The 16,660-nt window shown below is 49.7% G+C and overlaps 4 protein-coding genes across 4 annotated transcripts; 2 read left to right on the top strand and 2 right to left on the bottom strand.

The window, feature by feature from the left end:
• Positions 1 to 348: 348 nt before the first annotated feature.
• LOC108134790 (beta-sarcoglycan) lies at positions 349 to 1,528 on the top strand. Its single transcript, XM_017255239.2, has one exon. It carries the CDS (start codon positions 414 to 416, stop codon positions 1,476 to 1,478), a length of 1,065 nt encoding a protein of 354 aa, XP_017110728.1. The 5' UTR covers positions 349 to 413; the 3' UTR covers positions 1,479 to 1,528.
• Positions 1,508 to 9,668, bottom strand: LOC108134789 (death-inducer obliterator 1). Its single transcript, XM_017255238.2, has 12 exons — positions 9,210 to 9,668; positions 8,745 to 9,149; positions 6,879 to 8,626; positions 6,349 to 6,821; positions 6,062 to 6,236; positions 5,477 to 6,001; positions 5,272 to 5,412; positions 3,383 to 5,215; positions 2,599 to 2,734; positions 2,339 to 2,538; positions 2,125 to 2,269; positions 1,508 to 2,064 (listed from the first exon to the last, which is right to left on the bottom strand). Exons 1-12 carry the CDS (start codon positions 9,337 to 9,339, stop codon positions 1,898 to 1,900), a joined length of 6,078 nt encoding a protein of 2,025 aa, XP_017110727.1. The 5' UTR covers positions 9,340 to 9,668; the 3' UTR covers positions 1,508 to 1,897.
• Positions 9,669 to 10,223: 555 nt separating this feature from the next.
• On the top strand, positions 10,224 to 12,690 carry LOC108134791 (xaa-Pro dipeptidase). The gene is made up of 2 exons (XM_017255240.2): positions 10,224 to 11,168; positions 11,893 to 12,690. The coding sequence occupies exons 1-2, from the start codon at positions 10,391 to 10,393 to the stop codon at positions 12,573 to 12,575; spliced, it is 1,461 nt and encodes a 486-aa protein (XP_017110729.1). The 5' UTR covers positions 10,224 to 10,390; the 3' UTR covers positions 12,576 to 12,690.
• Positions 12,691 to 12,790: 100 nt separating this feature from the next.
• Positions 12,791 to 16,531, bottom strand: LOC108134792 (palmitoyltransferase ZDHHC6). The gene is made up of 5 exons (XM_017255241.2): positions 16,383 to 16,531; positions 15,415 to 15,599; positions 14,566 to 14,647; positions 13,424 to 13,944; positions 12,791 to 13,362 (listed from the first exon to the last, which is right to left on the bottom strand). The coding sequence occupies exons 1-5, from the start codon at positions 16,441 to 16,443 to the stop codon at positions 12,934 to 12,936; spliced, it is 1,278 nt and encodes a 425-aa protein (XP_017110730.1). The 5' UTR covers positions 16,444 to 16,531; the 3' UTR covers positions 12,791 to 12,933.
• Positions 16,532 to 16,660: the final 129 nt, after the last annotated feature.

Here is a 16,660-nt window from a genome sequence, read left to right on the forward strand (position 1 = left end):
ATTATTTAGTAATTAGTCACAACAAAAGAGTTCGAAATCGTCTGGCTAAACTCATTTTTAAAAAAGTATTAAGAATTTGTATGTTCGTAAATCAAAGGATTGTATATAGTATTGCCTTACAGTTTATTTTTTTCGAAAGTAGATTTGAAAATTCACTTAAATTTAAAACTTTACAAGATGTTAGTAAAATGTGTAAAGTATTGTTTTAGTATTAAGTATATATATTTTTCTTTTATATGTTTTAGTTAACAGCTTTGCAAGTTAGCATTTTAATCTAGTAAATATTCGAAACTGGCGGTTTGAAATTTCTGCGCATGTCAGAGAATTGTATTCTTCACGTGTACATGCCCTATTTTTGTATCACTGGATACAGACAGGTTTTTTGAGAGGAACACTCAGAATATTGCGATCCAATGATGCACACGTTTGAGAACACCTTCATCCGAGGACCCTCGCCGTCCTATTCCGACGATGCCAACTCGGAGAACGCGCTGTCCGTGACGCTGCCCATTGGAGGAGTGGTGTCGGATTTGGACTTCTGTCGCGACGACTCAAAGACGGATACGGCGGACTACTTCGACGAGAAGTACAACAGCGACAGCTGCTCCCGCCTGCATCCCGGCCACCAAGGACGCAACACCTTCGCCTTCTGGACCATTGTGATGCTCCTTCTCGTCCTTACCGTTGGCAATCTCGTCCTGACCCTCACCATTGTGGGTGTGCTGCGCCTGGGCAAGGGTGTCCAGGGCATGGAGGTGATACCCGAGGAGGATGTGGTCAAGTTCTACGGCTCCACGGACCTGGAGCGGGTGCAGACCAATGCGATTGGCCAGATCCACGGCTTCTCCGATGTCCCAGTGACCATCAGCAGTGATGCCGACAATGGCGATGGCCAGGCCGGCGTCCATGTGCGGGTGTTCCGCAATGCCAACGGGGCCAGCAGCGAGCGCGACAGGATTGTCCTCAACAGCGAGGGCATCCTCGTCCAGGCCACCAATCTGTTCGAGGTCAAGGACCCGGTCGACAAGCAACCCGTCTTCACCACCCACCGTCCGCAGTACAACATGCCCGGCGGCGTGGATGCTTTGCTGGCCAAGGTCGTGGGTGCCAGCGGCATCGCCAGCCCCATCGACGAGTCCCTGCTGCTGGAGAGCGACGGACGCGCCGCCATCCGGGGCTCCGAGGGCGTCTACTTCGACGGGGCCAGCGTAGAGATGCAGGCCGAGCACCATGTCGCCATCAACTCGACGCAGGGCGCCACCATCCTGGAGGCCGGCACGGGCATCTTCCTGGACATGGATCGCATCCCGATTGTCAGCTCGGAGCTAGGCCTCCGCACCGGCAGTGTCCAGTACAAGATCTGCGCCTGCATGCCGCACGGCACTCTCTTCCGCATCGCCATTCCACGGGTGCACAACGGGCCGAAGATCACGTGCGCCCACTTCAGCGGCAAGGACGATCCCTGCGAGATCAACTAAGTGCTGTCGGAAATAAAGAATCGTTACGATTATCGTATCCCTAAAACAAATGTTACGTAGCACTTTTTATTTTCGAGGAAATGTACAGGACTTGATAGAGTACACAGTATAATGCGAAGAACCGATCCTCAACTTGCATTGCAACGCGTTAGAAGATCCTCTTTAAGTGCGAGGGCGGGGCGGTGGCGGGGGGCGGGATTGGGAGGACTGAAAACTAAATGGTAGCGTTTGGCCAGATATAATACAGAGATGGTATTGAATTCGCTGGATGAGAATGTACACAATGAGAAGGGGGAGAGTGGGGGCGGTCGAGGGACAATTTCAAATCAAGAGTCGTGAATTCAGAATTCAGAAACTAATAACGATTAGAGGGGGATTGGCGCGCGGGTTGGGCCTACATCCAGGTGGGGGCTAACACCCTAAACACCAGGAGGTGGTGGCGGTGGCGGAAGCGGCGGCGGCGCCGGCTGCTGGTGGCGGGTCATCGACGAGCTGGGTATCACGCCAGCCAGATTGTCCGGAACCATGCTAAGAAGCTCAGCTTCACTTAGATGCGCCAAACGACCTTTGCTCTTCGGCTTCGCTGCTGCAAGAAGCGAGTTCATCATATTGGGTTTTCACTGTACATCATCATTAGCAGACTTACCAAATGCACTGGTCGTGGTGATTGCGTCCTCGGGATTGTATTCGCTGGCTGACAGGTCCGCCTTGTCCTTGATGCTGGCCAGAATCTTTGAAAGATTTGGTGGAATTGATATGCCGGCTAGGACATTCGACGAGGACGCAGATCCCTGTGGGTAGCGATAGCGTGGAAGTGAGCACCACAAAAACCACCAGGATTACCCAAATCCAGCACTTACCGTAGGCTCCACTTTAAGAAGACCAGCGATTTCCATCTGCTGCGCGGCAATTTGCTTGTTGATTTCATTCACCTGCCGCTCAAGATCGTTGGAAACCCTTGGATCAGCCGGAACCAATTCGTCATCGGAGCCGCCGGGTGAGTAGGGCTCATCATCGGCATCGTTATTGGCCGGTGGCAGGGGCACAGGTTTGGGTACCGCTGCAAATGGTTAGCATTAGAGCAATCATTTTGTAAGCTACTCACATGGCGTATACGTACTCTTCTGCAGCTTTGCAATGGGCGCCTTGATGATGGCATCAATATCGAACTCATCATCCTTGGAGCTGGTGGAGTGGGTGCTGGCCTTACGTTTGGGGCTGATTTGCGGCGTGAACGAGGTCGTGCTGCGAGGTTTCTGCAAGATAGACAGGCATTCAGTATTAGTATCAATCGCTAATCATTCTGAAAACTTGATTCTATCTAAAAGACTTAAAGAAACTTTTTTGTACCAGGTTTTTTATGTTTTTCTTTATAAATATTTTTTTTTGTAAATATTTAAAAAATCGGTGCATCACTACATGATATGAACCCTTGTAGTGATTGCAAAAATAAATCAAACATATTCTTCATTGATAAAGATGACGCTATAGGGTTGACCACTATAAAAAAAATATATGTATAAATATACCTATATAAAATGACGTCGACTTGAAAACAAAAAGTGTTTTTTACCCAATTTTTCGGAACTTTTCGAATATTTTAAAAATACTTATAATCAAAATAGGGAGTTGTATAAATAAGATATGGACAACATTTCAAAAGAATCGGTTAAGTAGAACTTGAGACAAAAAGGCAACCACCTCAAAAAAAAAATCGTTTCTAGAAAAACGCATTTAAAACTTAGAAAATATGTTTAATGGCTCCTAAAATACTTCCTAAAATAAGTCGAATTTTGAAAAATCTTTTTAGGATCATATTTTTGAAAGTCTAAACTTTAAAATCGATTTTTTCCCAAAGTCTAGATAAGAATACCACCGTAAGTTAGCATTTGAAAAGATCTTACCTTGGCCGCCTTGCTGCTGGCAGCGGGAACCGGAGAAGGCACTGATGGGGGCGTGGTCTGAGCCTCCGGCGGTCGTTTGCTCAGACAGCGCACGATGATCCCCAGCAGCGTGTTGGGTCTGTGGACATCCTCGTAGAAGGGCACCCGGTCCGTGGTCTGGAGAGCAGCGGGCAATGGATCGCCGGTGCCCAAGGGGAATATGTAAAAGTCCCTGATCTGATCCGAATCCACGCCCATGACGCCCAACCGCTGACGCGAGTCGAGGTAGTCGAAGAAGAGATCGAACTTGAACGTGTCGTTAGGCGTGGCGGGGAATATGTTCACGATGACCACCTCCTTGGTGGGGCTCTTTTTCAGCTTCTTGATGTACTCCCAGACATTAACGCGGGTAATGCGACCGATCACGTCCAGCTGGCTGGGCATCAGCTTGCCCATCTGGTGGCAGTTGCCCTGAACCGGGTGCATCGCAACGTCGAACTCGGTCACATCGATCATCTTCAGGGGTCCGGACCACAGCGGACTGGTGGCCTGACCCTGCACATAGCGCGCATAGTTGCTATCCATCGGCTCGGGGGGCTTTGAGGAGCTTGGGAGCGTTGGAAGCGTTGGAAGCGGCTTGGGTGTCGCTTTGGGTTGTCCCAGGTTCGCCGCCTGCTCAACCGTTTTCTCAGACTCCAGAATTTGATCGATCAGGTTGTAGGCACTCGCCTCTGCTTTCTTTTCCGGCATCTTTTTGGCCACAGGCGACACATCGTTTTCGTCTCTCTTTTTGGCGATGGGTGAGTGGACTGCCTCGTCTTTTTCCCGGCTCTGTTTGTCGCGGGACCGATGCTCACGGTCGCGATCGCCGCCACCTGATCCCGTGCCCGACTCGCCCTCGTTGTGGTGCCTGCGATGGCGCTTGTCCACGGTTCGTCCACGACTATTGGAGCGACTGCGACTCCGCTTGCGGTGATGATGCTTGTGGCTCTTGTGTCGCTTCTCCTTGGACGTCGCCGACTTGTCCCTGGCAATGGAACGTTCTGGTGCGGAGGTATCTGGCTCACTGACCAACGACGTCTGCTTTTTGTCAACCGTTGCGGGTGCGTTGATATCCTCCTCGGGCAGGGTCACATCCACCTTGGTGGCGATCACCTCCTCACCCTTGTGGGTCTTCACCACATAGTTTTGGGCACATGACAGCATGTCCAGCTCGGATTTCTTGATCATGTCCAACTGATGCCGGTTCTCCTCCTCCCGCCACTTGGCCAGCTCTTGGCTGGCCAACTGCTCCGGCGTCATCCGCACCAGTTGCTTGGGCTCCACCTGCTTGGCACAAATCTTCTCGAACAGAGTCCGATTCTTGCGATCCTTGATGTTAAACATTAGCGAGCGGTACTTGGCCTTATACTTGGCTCCCACGTCGCGTCCGAACGAGTTGAACATTTCCAGTTCCACGCTCTTGACAAACTGATCCACCTCGAATGACGTCAGCCACTGGGTTGTGGTCTGATTGGCAGTCTGGTTGTCAGTTTGCTCCTCAGCCTGGGCTTCCTTGATCCTCGCCAGCAGTTGCTCTCGCAGTGACCGCCGGATGCCAATCCGAACTGGCTCGGGTCTTCCGTCGCTTCGCACCGGAGTGGCCACTTGTGGCGGCGGCGGCTTCTCTTTCTCTTTCTCCTTATCGATCACTTTCTTGGCCAGGGGACGCACGGAGGAGATGCCCAGTGGGTTAACCTGAACTGTGATGGGTTGGGAAAGTTTAGTTGCAGCTTCAAGCGGCTTCTTTTGCACTGCTGGTGTTCCCGATTCGTCGACGGAAGATACTTCCGGTGCGCGTTTCAACTGACGCTTCTAGTAATATATATGTTATAATTATTATTTTGCGTTAAAAACAAAACAAGACTTACCTCTACGTCGGCTGAGTGAAGGGTTCCGGAGGGCAGCACCTCGAAGGTGGGATTCTCCTGCAGCCATTTGCGGAATTGATGCGCGGTGGGGGCCAAGTGACCGGTGATTACTCGACCACTTCTACGTTCAAACACATTTATCTGTAGAGTATTTTAAATCTCTATAAGTACAGAAGCTAGACGGAGTTGAACCGAAAATGTTTACCCGTTCCACTTTTGACACGGAGTCCGCCTGCCTCAACACGTCCTCGAATAGATCCTTCTTCTTGTTTTTCTTCGCCTCCAGTGAGTTGTTCAGTGGCGATTGAGTGCTGGCATTGTGTGGCACTGGACTTTCTGGTGCCTTGGTGGCTGTGTGCGCTTGAAGGGCACTCTGTGCATACTTTCGTATACACTCCTCGCCACAGTAAACCGAATGAGGACTTGCTGGCCGCTTGCACACCACGCATATTGATTCCGACATGCGGTTGGCAGGGGATGGGCCCAATTTGATGAAGTTTAACTGCTGCTGCTGGTGGGTGACAGTACCGGCTGGGAATTTCTTGACTGGTTTCATCATGGGAACACGTACGGGCGAGCTGGCCACCGTAACACCCACCGGCAGCGTTCTCCTGGGCGTCGTTACCTGGCCAAACTCTGCTGGCAACGTCAACACTTTGGTTTCTTTGGGTTTTTCATCGGCTTCTGCGGTTGTTCTGGTGACCAACATTTCCGTTATCCTTGGCTGGTTCTAGAAAATTAAACGAAAAATCAATATAAACAGACTTGGAATTTGTTTATGTTTAACTACCTTTTCCTCCTGCTTTTTAACGCATTTGGGGCACTTCCAGTCGACGCCCTTTTGTTCCATCTCTGTGCCCATTGCCTTGGTCACCCCCACACATGTGCCGTGGAACCAATCCTCGCACAAATCGCAGCAGATCATGAAGCGATTGTTGTGCGGCTGACGACAAATACACCAGAGCCTGGAAGAAAAGTTAAGTTGTTATATAAATTGTTAGGAAATTTAAACAATTTAAATATAATCAATTCAAGACACTTCGATTCCTGGCCTTATAATCTTTAAGGATAGCTTACTTATTGGGATCATCGTCATCCTCCTGAGATTCTGAAGCATCGGGATCATTGCTTTGACTTGTGTTCAGTTTCTTCGATCTTCTGGGCACCGTTGAGCGCCTGGCCATCGATGGCTCTCTGGGATTGGGTCGTTTGGGGCCAACTCCCGACTGGCTGTCGTTGCTGAGGCTGCTACTATTGGCCACCTGATTGATGCTTGTATCCAGCGACGTATCACCAAATGACAGGTTGCTCAGATCCCCCGTGCCGGTGGTGGCCATTCCCGGGGTCGGAGGAAATTGCGCCCGTCGCTTGGCCCGCGTGGTGGGCGCTTCGATGGGAGGAAGGTAAATGACCCGCCCGTTGCCACGCACAACCTTCGCCGAGGTAGGAAGCGGGTTTGCCACGCTCCTCGAAGGTGTGCTGCAGGCGATGGGCAATGAGGGCATCGCAGCTTCAACAAGAACTGCCTGAGATGGCATGTTCACTTGTTGCTGGAAAGAAACGAGAGGTTAGCTTTGTTTAAAAAAAAAACAAATCTTTAAACGAACCTGAACAATGGGCGCTTGTGGCAAGATTACAGGCTGCGCGGGCGTGGGTAACGACACAATGGAATCCAGGGCACCTGGTTCAGCGCTGGCCAGCACTTGCTTCACCACCTCGGCCTCAAACTGTTTGTCCTCCTCGATGAGACCGACCACGTGTTGAAGGAAATCTGCCGTGATCTCATCCTCGTCGGTGATGTCAATGGGATCCACCACGGCAGAGTTGTTAACTCCCTGCATCTCTGAAGTGGCAAAGCTCGGCGTGGGCAAGGACACGGCCGCTTGATCCAAACCCGCCGCTGTACTCTCCAGCATCTTCACAAGTTTTGGTATATCCTCGTCCGCATTCACTGTCGGCTGTTCCACCAGCGTTGTCTTCAGCAGTTCATCCTGCACAATCGAGTTGATCAGATCAAGCTGCTTGTCATTTTCCGCCGCCAACTCGGAGGAGCTCTGGTGGGTTTCGATCACAATTTGAGAGGGCAGCTTATGCGACTGGGCCGTGTCCACACCGATGGGCATAAAACCCTTGGACGGGTTGGGAGCTTGAGCCTGAGCAGGAACAGGCACGACAATTGGCGCCAACTGCTGGCTGTAGCTCGATCTCGGGGTGCTGGGCGACATTACGGCCCGGTGGCGTAGGGGATCTGGTGACGATTTGATGGTTGCATTGTTATTCTCGCCCAGCAGACTGTTGAGGTTGGTGAACACACCCTTCGGACTGGCCATGTTCTTGTTTATGATAATCTCCTTGACTCCTTCCTGCGGCGGAGTGGTAAAAACGCCGGGCGTGGCCGAGTTTATGATTCTGCCCAAGTGCACGACCGGCATACGGCGAACTTTGGTATTTGCGGCAGTCGCTGGCAGTGGCGGCTTCTTGACGGGCAGCGTCTGATGTGTGGGTCGGATCTTGAGGAACGAGGTGCTCGCAAGACCTCTGCCCAGGGCAATCACCGAGGGCGGCGCCTTCGGGGGCAACTGTATGATTTGGCCGATCTGCGGAGCCTTTTGTTCTACGACTTCCTTTCGTTTCTTCAGCTCGGGGAAGTGTTGGGGCGTTGATGGAGCCAGGGGCAGAGGCTTCGCTGGCTTCGTTTGCACTGGCCTGATCACCTTCCTCATCCGCTTCCGTTTGTTTGGGTTGCGGCCACCGCTGCGCCTCATATTGAAGTCCATGTCGCTGTCCCTGTCGTTGTCCGAGTCCTGAAAGTCATCGCTCTCCTCGCTCAATTCCTCCGTGTCGTAGGACTTATCGGCGTTCTCCTCGTCAGCGGGATCCGAGCTTTGCGCATCGTCATCGTCTTCGATGTAGTCCTGGACAGGAGCAATCACCTTGACGGGGGCGCGAGTCGGCCGCGGCCTCACACTCACCACGGGACTCGCGTTAATCTCTGGCTTCGGTCTTGGCAGTGGCTGTTGGATGGTCTTGCGGATCAGCTGCACCTTGGGTTGCAGATGCGTCGGCTGCTGAACTGGGGTGGGCTTCATGGGCAGTCTCTGGACCTTCACCTGCAGCGGACTGAGGGGAATGGTCTGGACCCGCTTTTTGGCATTAATTAACTTCACGCTTCCCGGTGCCTGCATAATGATCTTGCGGCTTTGGGCCTGCATTTCCATGGCCATCTTCTCGGCCCGCTTGTGGTTCTTCAGTTCCTCCGGCGAGGTGAATGGTGTGTAGTTGTGGTCGTTACGTATCACTTCCATCAGGGCGTCTGTCTCCGCGGTCCTTTTGTAGCAGGAAACTCCGGCCAGCTCTGTAAGTGGAATAGAAATAAGTTAGAGACTAAACGGGGCTTATTTATAGTTGGGGTCTGAACGATAAAACTTTGTTGTTCTATCATTTTCACCACAACTGTGTACGACGCTATTTACTCAGGGCGTTTTTCACAACCATATCGGCCGTGCCGTCCGCATAGAACTGCTCCACCCGCAGGCCCACGATTTGCGGTCGCTCCTTGGGTCGGCGTCGTTTCCGCTTTTTAATGGCCTTGGGCTTGCGACCGGCACGCCTGCGGGTGCGCGGCGCATCGGTTTCCGTCTCCGTGGAGTCACCATTGTTCTCCTCGCCGCTGTTTTGATTCTCCTCGTCCTGGGCACTCGCATCGCTGGCATCTTCGCCGCCACTTTGGCTGCCATTGTCGCTGTCCAGCTCAGAGTCGGTGGCCGCCTCCAGGAAACTCTCCAGCTCCTCCAGCCGCTCGGCCTCCTCCTGATCCACCATGCTGGGCGTGGGCGAAGTTAGTCGCACCACGCTAATGGTGGAAATCGATTTTTCCTCTGCAGTAAACAAACCAAGTCAGTTGGGAGGCGAGAAATGAGTCAAGGGACAAGGCTTACCCATGATGTTCCCAATGGCGCGCTCGTCAAAGGAGACTCCGTTCTTGCTGTAGACCACCACCAGATTGGAGTCGCCATCCGCCGCCGCCGGCCGGGCGCTGGGCGCCTCCGTAAACACCGAACTGGACATGGCCCCGACTGCTCCTGATCCCTGCTAGCGGCGCATTGGAGTCGTCGGCCCACACAGCGTGCACTTTATTGGCTCAGAACAATTATACTCATTTGTTGTTGCATCCGCCGCGTTGTGACGCCGACATTGAATATCTGATGGAAACGGGTCACTGGGATTCGATGGCCTATACGTAATACTGGTGATGATCCGCAATCCGCTTCCACAACAGTGCTGTCCGGTAGTTGCTATTTTGGGCGCAGAAACAGCTTGTTTTTCGCTTTAAAATGCAAATTCTCCTGAATTATAGAAATAAAAATTTGCAATAAAAGCTGCTCGAGTGTGACCAGACTTGGGAATGCTGCCGATGCCGTCAGCTATCGATAGTTTTTGTGCGTCGCTATCCGGAACCAGTTCACAGTTCGAAACCAACTCATAAAAAATTTGTTTTGTACGTTTATTAAGGGGAACTCCCTTCATTATACTTTTTTATTAACAACGTTGCTAGGAAAAAGTTTATTCGTCAAATAAACCTTATAAACTTTTAACATGTATACACATATTTTATTAATGTTGATAAATACTTTATATAAAATTACTTAAATAGGTTTTTAAGTCAGAAAGTTTAAATATTAAATTCCGAAAAGCAAAGTGGTATTTGACTAGGCATTTAATAAGTATTGACTTGATATTTAAAAATTGTTGATTATAAAATATTTAAAAAATTTGTTTTTGAACCTTGTGAGTAAAGGCAGAGCTGAAAATGAGAAACAAACTAATTAATTAATTTGGGATTTTTTTTAATAACATGGATTAACTTAAATTTTTACCGAACTTTTTTTTTTTAAGTAGTTAGAAAGTCGGAATAACGATCACCCAACAGTTATTTGCTTAATCGGTTTATTTTGGCGTTCGGTACTCGGTCATACTGCTGCAAAAACATAAAAACACAGATAAAAACAAATAATTTACTGCCTTTGTTAGCCCCAGGCTATTATCAGCTAATCTTACTGGGTTGAGCACTCGCTTTTGTCCAGTGCGCCAGTTAAACTTTGCACTCCATCGATACACCATGGCAGCCTTCCAAATGGGATCGGGTCACGCGGTGCCCATGAGCCTTTTCCGGAACAACAGGGATCGCGCCGTCAAGGCCATCCTCCAGGAGCTGCTCCCGGGCCTCAAGTTCGATGCGGGCAACCTGCTGGTGCTCCTCGAGGGCGGCAAGGATCAGAGCCTGTACAACACGGACGTGGACTATCTGTTCCGGCAGGAGTCCTTCTTCCAGTACCTCTTTGGGGTCAAGGAGCCGGGCTGCTACGGCATCCTCGTCATCGACGTGAAGACGGGCGGCCAGAGGAGCGTTCTGTTTGTGCCCCGCTTTCCCGACGAGTATGGGACCTGGATGGGTGAACTGCTCAGCCCGCAGGACTTCAAGGTCATGTACGAGGTGGACGAGGTGCTCTATGCCGACGAACTCAACGTCTATCTGGAGGGGGCGTCGCCCAAGCTGATACTCACGCTGAGCGGCACCAACAGCGATAGCGGACACACCCTCCAGCCGCCGGAGTTCGAGGGCAAGGAGAAGTACGTGACCGACTGCGATCTGCTTTATCCCATCCTGTCCGAGTGCCGGGTGATCAAGTCGCCCGAGGAGATCGAGGTGCTGCGTTACGTGGCCAAGGTCTCGTCGGATGCCCACATCCGGGTGATGAAGTTCATGCGTCCTGGCCGCATGGAGTTCGAGGGCGAGTCGCTCTTCCTGCACCACGCCTACTCCGTGGGTGGCTGCCGGCACGCCTCCTACACCTGCATATGCGGCAGCGGGACGAACTCTGCCATCCTACACTACGGTAAGTTATTTTTAAAAAGAAAAAAAAAGAAATTTGAAGATAAAACAAAAACGACTATTGGATACCCTTTCCTCAGCTAAATAATTTAGAAAATCAGGTTAAAGGTGGCGCCATCTGCCGAACTGTGTGGTCAACACTACAAGCCAACAGTTCATTTCTCATTGTTTCGCTCTCTTAAATGAAAGAACTGCTTTATGCAATGACGTCATTAAATATCTTAATTGCCAATTACTTTTTAAATAATGGTGCGACTTAGAACATTTTTTGTTGCTTTTTATAAACATATAATGCCCGATAACTGACCTCTACCATGTCTAAAAGTGAAAGCACACAGTGAAATAAACCGTGGCCGAATTATAAAATAAACTTAAGCTGCTTAGGAATTAATAGCACCTTTATGTTGAATGCCAAATCTCTCTCTATCCAATAAATCCAGGTTTATACGGACAGACAGACAGACATGGGTAAATCAACCTTTCATCGAAGTCAAAATACACTAACTGGTAGAATTTAGATCATATAAGATACATAGATTAATAAACTTTCCTAGACCTATCTTCTCAACGAACTACTTTAGGGCAAAAGTCTTAGGATCCAATGTTTTGTTAAAGAAAATCAAGTTGTTTACAAAATAGGTTGCCATTTTTAAACTTGTTTTAAGTTTGGGTTTTTCATTTTGTTGATACCTTCTTATCTAGTTCCCTTAATTACTTGGTACATCTAGGCCACGCCGGAGCTCCCAACAGCCGACCCGTCCAGGATGGTGATCTCTGTCTGTTCGACATGGGGGCCAACTACTGCGGCTACGCAGCAGACATCACCTGCACCTTCCCGGCCAACGGCAAGTTCACCGACGACCAGAAGTTCATCTACAACGCCGTGCTGGCTGCCCGCAATGCGGTCACGGAGGCGGCCAGAGACGGAGTGTCCTGGGTGGACATGCACAAGCTGGCGGGCCGTGTGCTGCTGCAGTGCCTCAAGGAGGGCGGCATGCTCAAGGGCGATGTGGAGGAGATGCTGGAGGCAGGCGTCTCCGGGGTGTTCCAGCCGCACGGCCTGGGCCACTTGGTCGGCCTGGATGTGCACGACGTGGGTGGCTACCTGCCCGGTGAGCCGAAGCGACCCAGCGAGCCGTGGCTGAGCAAGTTGCGCTTTGCCCGCGTCCTCAGGGCCGGCATGTATGTGACCATCGAGCCGGGCTGCTACTTCATCAACTGGCTGATGGACAGCGCGTTGGCCGATCCCAAAATCGGTAAGTACATCAATGTGGAGATGTTCAACCGCTTCCGAGGATTCGGCGGCGTGCGCATAGAGGACGATGTGCTGATTACTAAAACTGGTGTCGAGAATTTTGCAATTGTGCCCCGGACAGTTGAGGAAATCGAGGCAGCCATGAGCTCGCCATGAATACAACCATCGGCTTGGGCAATCTATTTACACTTATGCATATGTAATATACTTGTAACATAATCAAATTATGGAATAATCAATAAATAAATATATTGAGGTCTGATGAATACAATCTGATACAATGGTGCTATTGAAAGTATGATCTGAGAATGGCTAACGATAATGTTGACCATCTGCCGATAAGCAACTGATTAACTTCGATCCACAACTGATTAACTTCGATCGCTTGTTTTTATTGGTCGACAGTGTTAACAGAGTAAACGAGACGGCGGCCTGGTTAAGCGTGAAAGCGTCAAGTCTTTAAGCGGAATCTTAATCTATTTACAAGCCGTAGGCGGTGGCATAAATTCCCGGGCTACATGTACTTTTTGGCGTGTCCGTTTCGTTGCTGCTGCTTCAGTTGGCTGTGAGCGTTGCCATTCTGGGCCGGCGGTGGCTCGATGTTGCTGTCACCGCTGCACTCCTGGACCGCCTCAATGACCTCAACGGCGCTGCGCCGTGGGAACCATCCGCGGATGTGACCTTTGCGCTGGTGCTTTTGATTGCCAGTCAGCTCCTGATCGGAGAGCACACGCTCGCCAAAGAGCCAGTGGTTGCGGAAGCGGGTGACCCTAACCATGTCGTCGGGTCGCAGCCGGATGCGCGGCTCATCGGAGCAGGGAGCGGCCACACAGACCCGCCATCCCTGCGAGAAAATCGGCAGCCAGCGACCCGTGACGGGTCTGATGCACCTAAAGGTGCGGGTCCGAGCCCGCTTCTCCTCCTTCTGCGCCAGTTGCTCGCGCTGAAAAGGTTAGAGGTTATTTTTTTTTTTTCGATCTTTGTGGGCAATTTCACCTGCTCACCGTTAGTGTATACTGATCGCAACCCTCCACCACAGGCCATTCGATGCCATCGCCTCGCTTTTGGCACTCGTCATTGAACACCAGCCGCAGATTTTGACGCCAGCCCAGATCGTAGGGATAGAGGAACTCGTCGTCGCTGTCCGAATTCCTATAGCGGCGGTAGATGGCCTTCTCCACTATCCAGATTTCTATGCCCGTCTGATTGGTGACAATCGTCTTTAGCTGAATAAAGAGCAGCATGCTCAGGCCAATGACGACGCCGATGGCCAAGCCCATGCCAAGGATGCACATGATGATGCTGGCCAGTGTGAACTGAACGCTGGCCAGGTGCACCAGTCCATGGGTGAGATAGTAGTAGCGGTATATGCCACGCCAGAAGGAGCAGCACAGCACCACGGTGCCGTGCAGGCTGCCCAGGATGGAGAACAGCAGGAAGTAGGTGAAGTAGGCGTGGTTGGCCCAGCCAACGCAGTGATTGATCCACGGGCAGTGGTGGTCCATCTTCTTGACGCAGCGGTCACCTGTGGATGTGCGTTTAAAAAGTATAAGAATATATTTATTTATTTGTGCATTACTTATTAAGGTGAAATAAGAAATCACACCAAGCATTAAATAGTTTACAATATTAAATATTTTAAGCTTTCTGGTAAATTTATCTGGATTTACAAAGAACTACATTATACTTTGCAGTTTTGTTTACTCTTTTTACACTAAATAAAGTAAATATATCGTTAAATAATTTATATTTATGTTTATTCAACTAATGTTTTTGTATTTTTAAGGCGCGTCAACGACTTAGAATTATTGAATATTTTATTATTTTATTTTTATAAATTATTAAAAGAATGTGAGCTTACACACTATATATATTTATATGTTTATTTATTCAACTAAAGTTTTTGTAATTTTAAGGCGTCTCAACTATTTAGAATTATTGAATATTTTTTTATCTTTCATTAATTGCCAAAAAGTAATAGTTTTGATATTGTATACTTTTTAGTTATTTAAACTTAAATATAAATTAAGATTCAAAAGAAAGCAATAATTATTGAACAACATTTCAAACAATTTTTCTTCTCTAATCAAGTTAGCCAAATTAGTTTTATTTAAATTAATAAATTATTAAAAGAACATGAACTTACACTTGCGACAGTGATGGGAGCGGGGGGCCTTGTATCCTTCACATTTTTTGCAGTACTGCAGGAACTCAGCGTCCTTGGGCTCCTGGCAAAAATTTAAATTCATTAAAATACAGAAAATGGCCAAATTATACGTGATTTATGCGCGTCGCCCGACACCGCAAGGTACAACAAAACCTAACGACGCACAGCTCATTAAGTGACCACCTCCCATTGCCCATGGTCCAACCAGTGGTCTAAACCAGCCAGCCCGCCCCTCTTGCGTCTGGACTCGCCTACAAAACATTTATGCAAATTCGGGTAATTGCATTACGGACTTCGGGCCCCGTAGAATGCGTTCGCGTGCAGGGCACGGCCGTAATGTGAGGAGTCGGCGCTAATAAATTATATTTGGGTCGCGCCACGGCCGTACAAAATGAATGGGAGTCGAAAAACGTTACAGGCGCTAATGGTCCGGGCACGACATCTTTTTGATTCTCCGCCGGGTCCGGATTCTTAAAAATAAATTGCAGCGTTTAATTGGCGCGGATTATGCGATAAGCAGTCGCACACGCCAATGGGCCGGGTTGGCCCATTTGTCTGGGCTGAAACTCGGACAAGGGAAACCCCTGGAGGCCCTACGCCCACAGAGCTATCGGCACCTAAACAATTGCTTCCGCTTTGGAATGACGATGCACAAAGCGACGGAAAACAACCCCTGGACAAAGCCAAACTACGTTGGCAGTTTGTGACGGGTCAACAGTTTTTTGGGCCGTTGGAAGGCATTATCAATGGTAACAGGTGTCTTTAACGATTGGGGGGGGACATTGTCATTGTGTCACAACATTCCGCTTCTCTCTTCGCCCTTTGTACCTTCGGCTGCCACTGTTTTGGCATCAGTCCGGGACCTGTCAGCGTGGCCATGACGTAATTGAATGTGGCCAGCGTGGAGAGCAGCAGGAACAGGGCCTGGTGGGCGAAACCGGCGAATGATTCATTCGGCGGCCACCACATCGAGTTCATGTAGAGGGTCGTCAGCGTTATGCATTTGATGATGCCTGCAAGCAAAGAGGTAGATAAACATTAGAGTGATTCATGTCCAAATACATAGATATACATAGTTTGGGGGACCTGGCTTGGAAGGGGTTAGGCTCTGGTGGCCATGCTTCGCTTGGCAAGTGCGTGCGGAGGAAATAGGGCTCATTTATTTAGTTTATTGTCGCTTTTCGAGTTGATTAGCCGGCACCACGGTCCAGTAATGAGTAATTTTGTCGTTTCTCTGACTGATTCGGAATCCTTTTCAGGACCAGCAACAAGCGGCCGGCGTCCAATAAAGCCATTATGCCAGGAACAATGGTATATCAGTTCAATATCGTGGAGGCCCGGAAGTCTTATGGCGTCTGCCCCGCCAAATGGCCAAACGGCCAAATTGCACGCCATGTTCAAGAGCTCCGTGAAATTCCCGATAGGCTCCAAGGACCAAGGACCAAAGGACCAAAGGACTGGGCAGAAGGCAATAAAAGGGCAAACGACACACAACTAAAACGCAATTTGCGCGGCACATTAAGCGAATTAAAAGTCGCTGCTGGGTTGTCAACCGATTGGAACTCCGAGCGACGAGTGTGTGGCGTGTGTTGAGATGGTGTGGTGGCATATGAAACACGATATGGCGCAGACAACAAACAAGACGGCATTGGGGCGTGGCCGCTGGCCAGTACCGCCCCCGTAATGGGCCCATCCTTCCAGCAGTTCGTTCACTCTGCACTTTCATCCATTCGCAAATTGGATCCCTTCCAGACGGATAGCACGTATAAGCACCAATTAGCCAGGTCACTACTTACTCAGGGCTGTTATTGGGCCCCAGTGCAGGAACCGTCGGAAGCCGGAAATTTCTGCACTCATTTTAATAACTTATATATTTTCGCGTTGGCGTCCAAAATGGTAATGAGCAAAAGGTAAACAACAAAAGAGGTACCCCAAAGGCGATAGTGATGGCCAAACAAAACCAATCGCTATCGGTGTGACCGTGCGTTGAAATCCGTGCAAAACGAAACGGAACTAGTTCGGATCCACTTATTTTGATCAATACTAGAAGCCAGACATGCTTTCTATACCCTAC

This window comes from Drosophila elegans, unplaced genomic scaffold (assembly GCF_018152505.1).
Source record: "Drosophila elegans isolate 14027-0461.03 unplaced genomic scaffold, ASM1815250v1 contig_476, whole genome shotgun sequence".
Taxonomy (NCBI): domain Eukaryota; kingdom Metazoa; phylum Arthropoda; class Insecta; order Diptera; family Drosophilidae; genus Drosophila; species Drosophila elegans.

Coding starts and splice junctions, on each gene's coding strand:
- LOC108134790 (XM_017255239.2), top strand. CDS start 414: ATGATGCACACGTTTGAGAACACCTTCATCCGAGGACCCTCGCCGTCC.
- LOC108134792 (XM_017255241.2), bottom strand. CDS start 16,443: ATGAGTGCAGAAATTTCCGGCTTCCGACGGTTCCTGCACTGGGGCCCA. Junction 15,600..16,382: donor GGGCCCAATAACAGCCCTGA/GTAAGTAGTGAC, acceptor CTTTGCTTGCAG/GCATCATCAAATGCATAACG. Junction 13,945..14,565: donor CTCCCATCACTGTCGCAAGT/GTAAGTTCATGT, acceptor GCACATCCACAG/GTGACCGCTGCGTCAAGAAG.
- LOC108134789 (XM_017255238.2), bottom strand. CDS start 9,339: ATGTCCAGTTCGGTGTTTACGGAGGCGCCCAGCGCCCGGCCGGCGGCG. Junction 5,413..5,476: donor CCGTGTCAAAAGTGGAACGG/GTAAACATTTTC, acceptor AATACTCTACAG/ATAAATGTGTTTGAACGTAG. Junction 2,065..2,124: donor CACCACGACCAGTGCATTTG/GTAAGTCTGCTA, acceptor CGCTTCTTGCAG/CAGCGAAGCCGAAGAGCAAA.
- LOC108134791 (XM_017255240.2), top strand. CDS start 10,391: ATGGCAGCCTTCCAAATGGGATCGGGTCACGCGGTGCCCATGAGCCTT. Junction 11,169..11,892: donor CTCTGCCATCCTACACTACG/GTAAGTTATTTT, acceptor TGGTACATCTAG/GCCACGCCGGAGCTCCCAAC.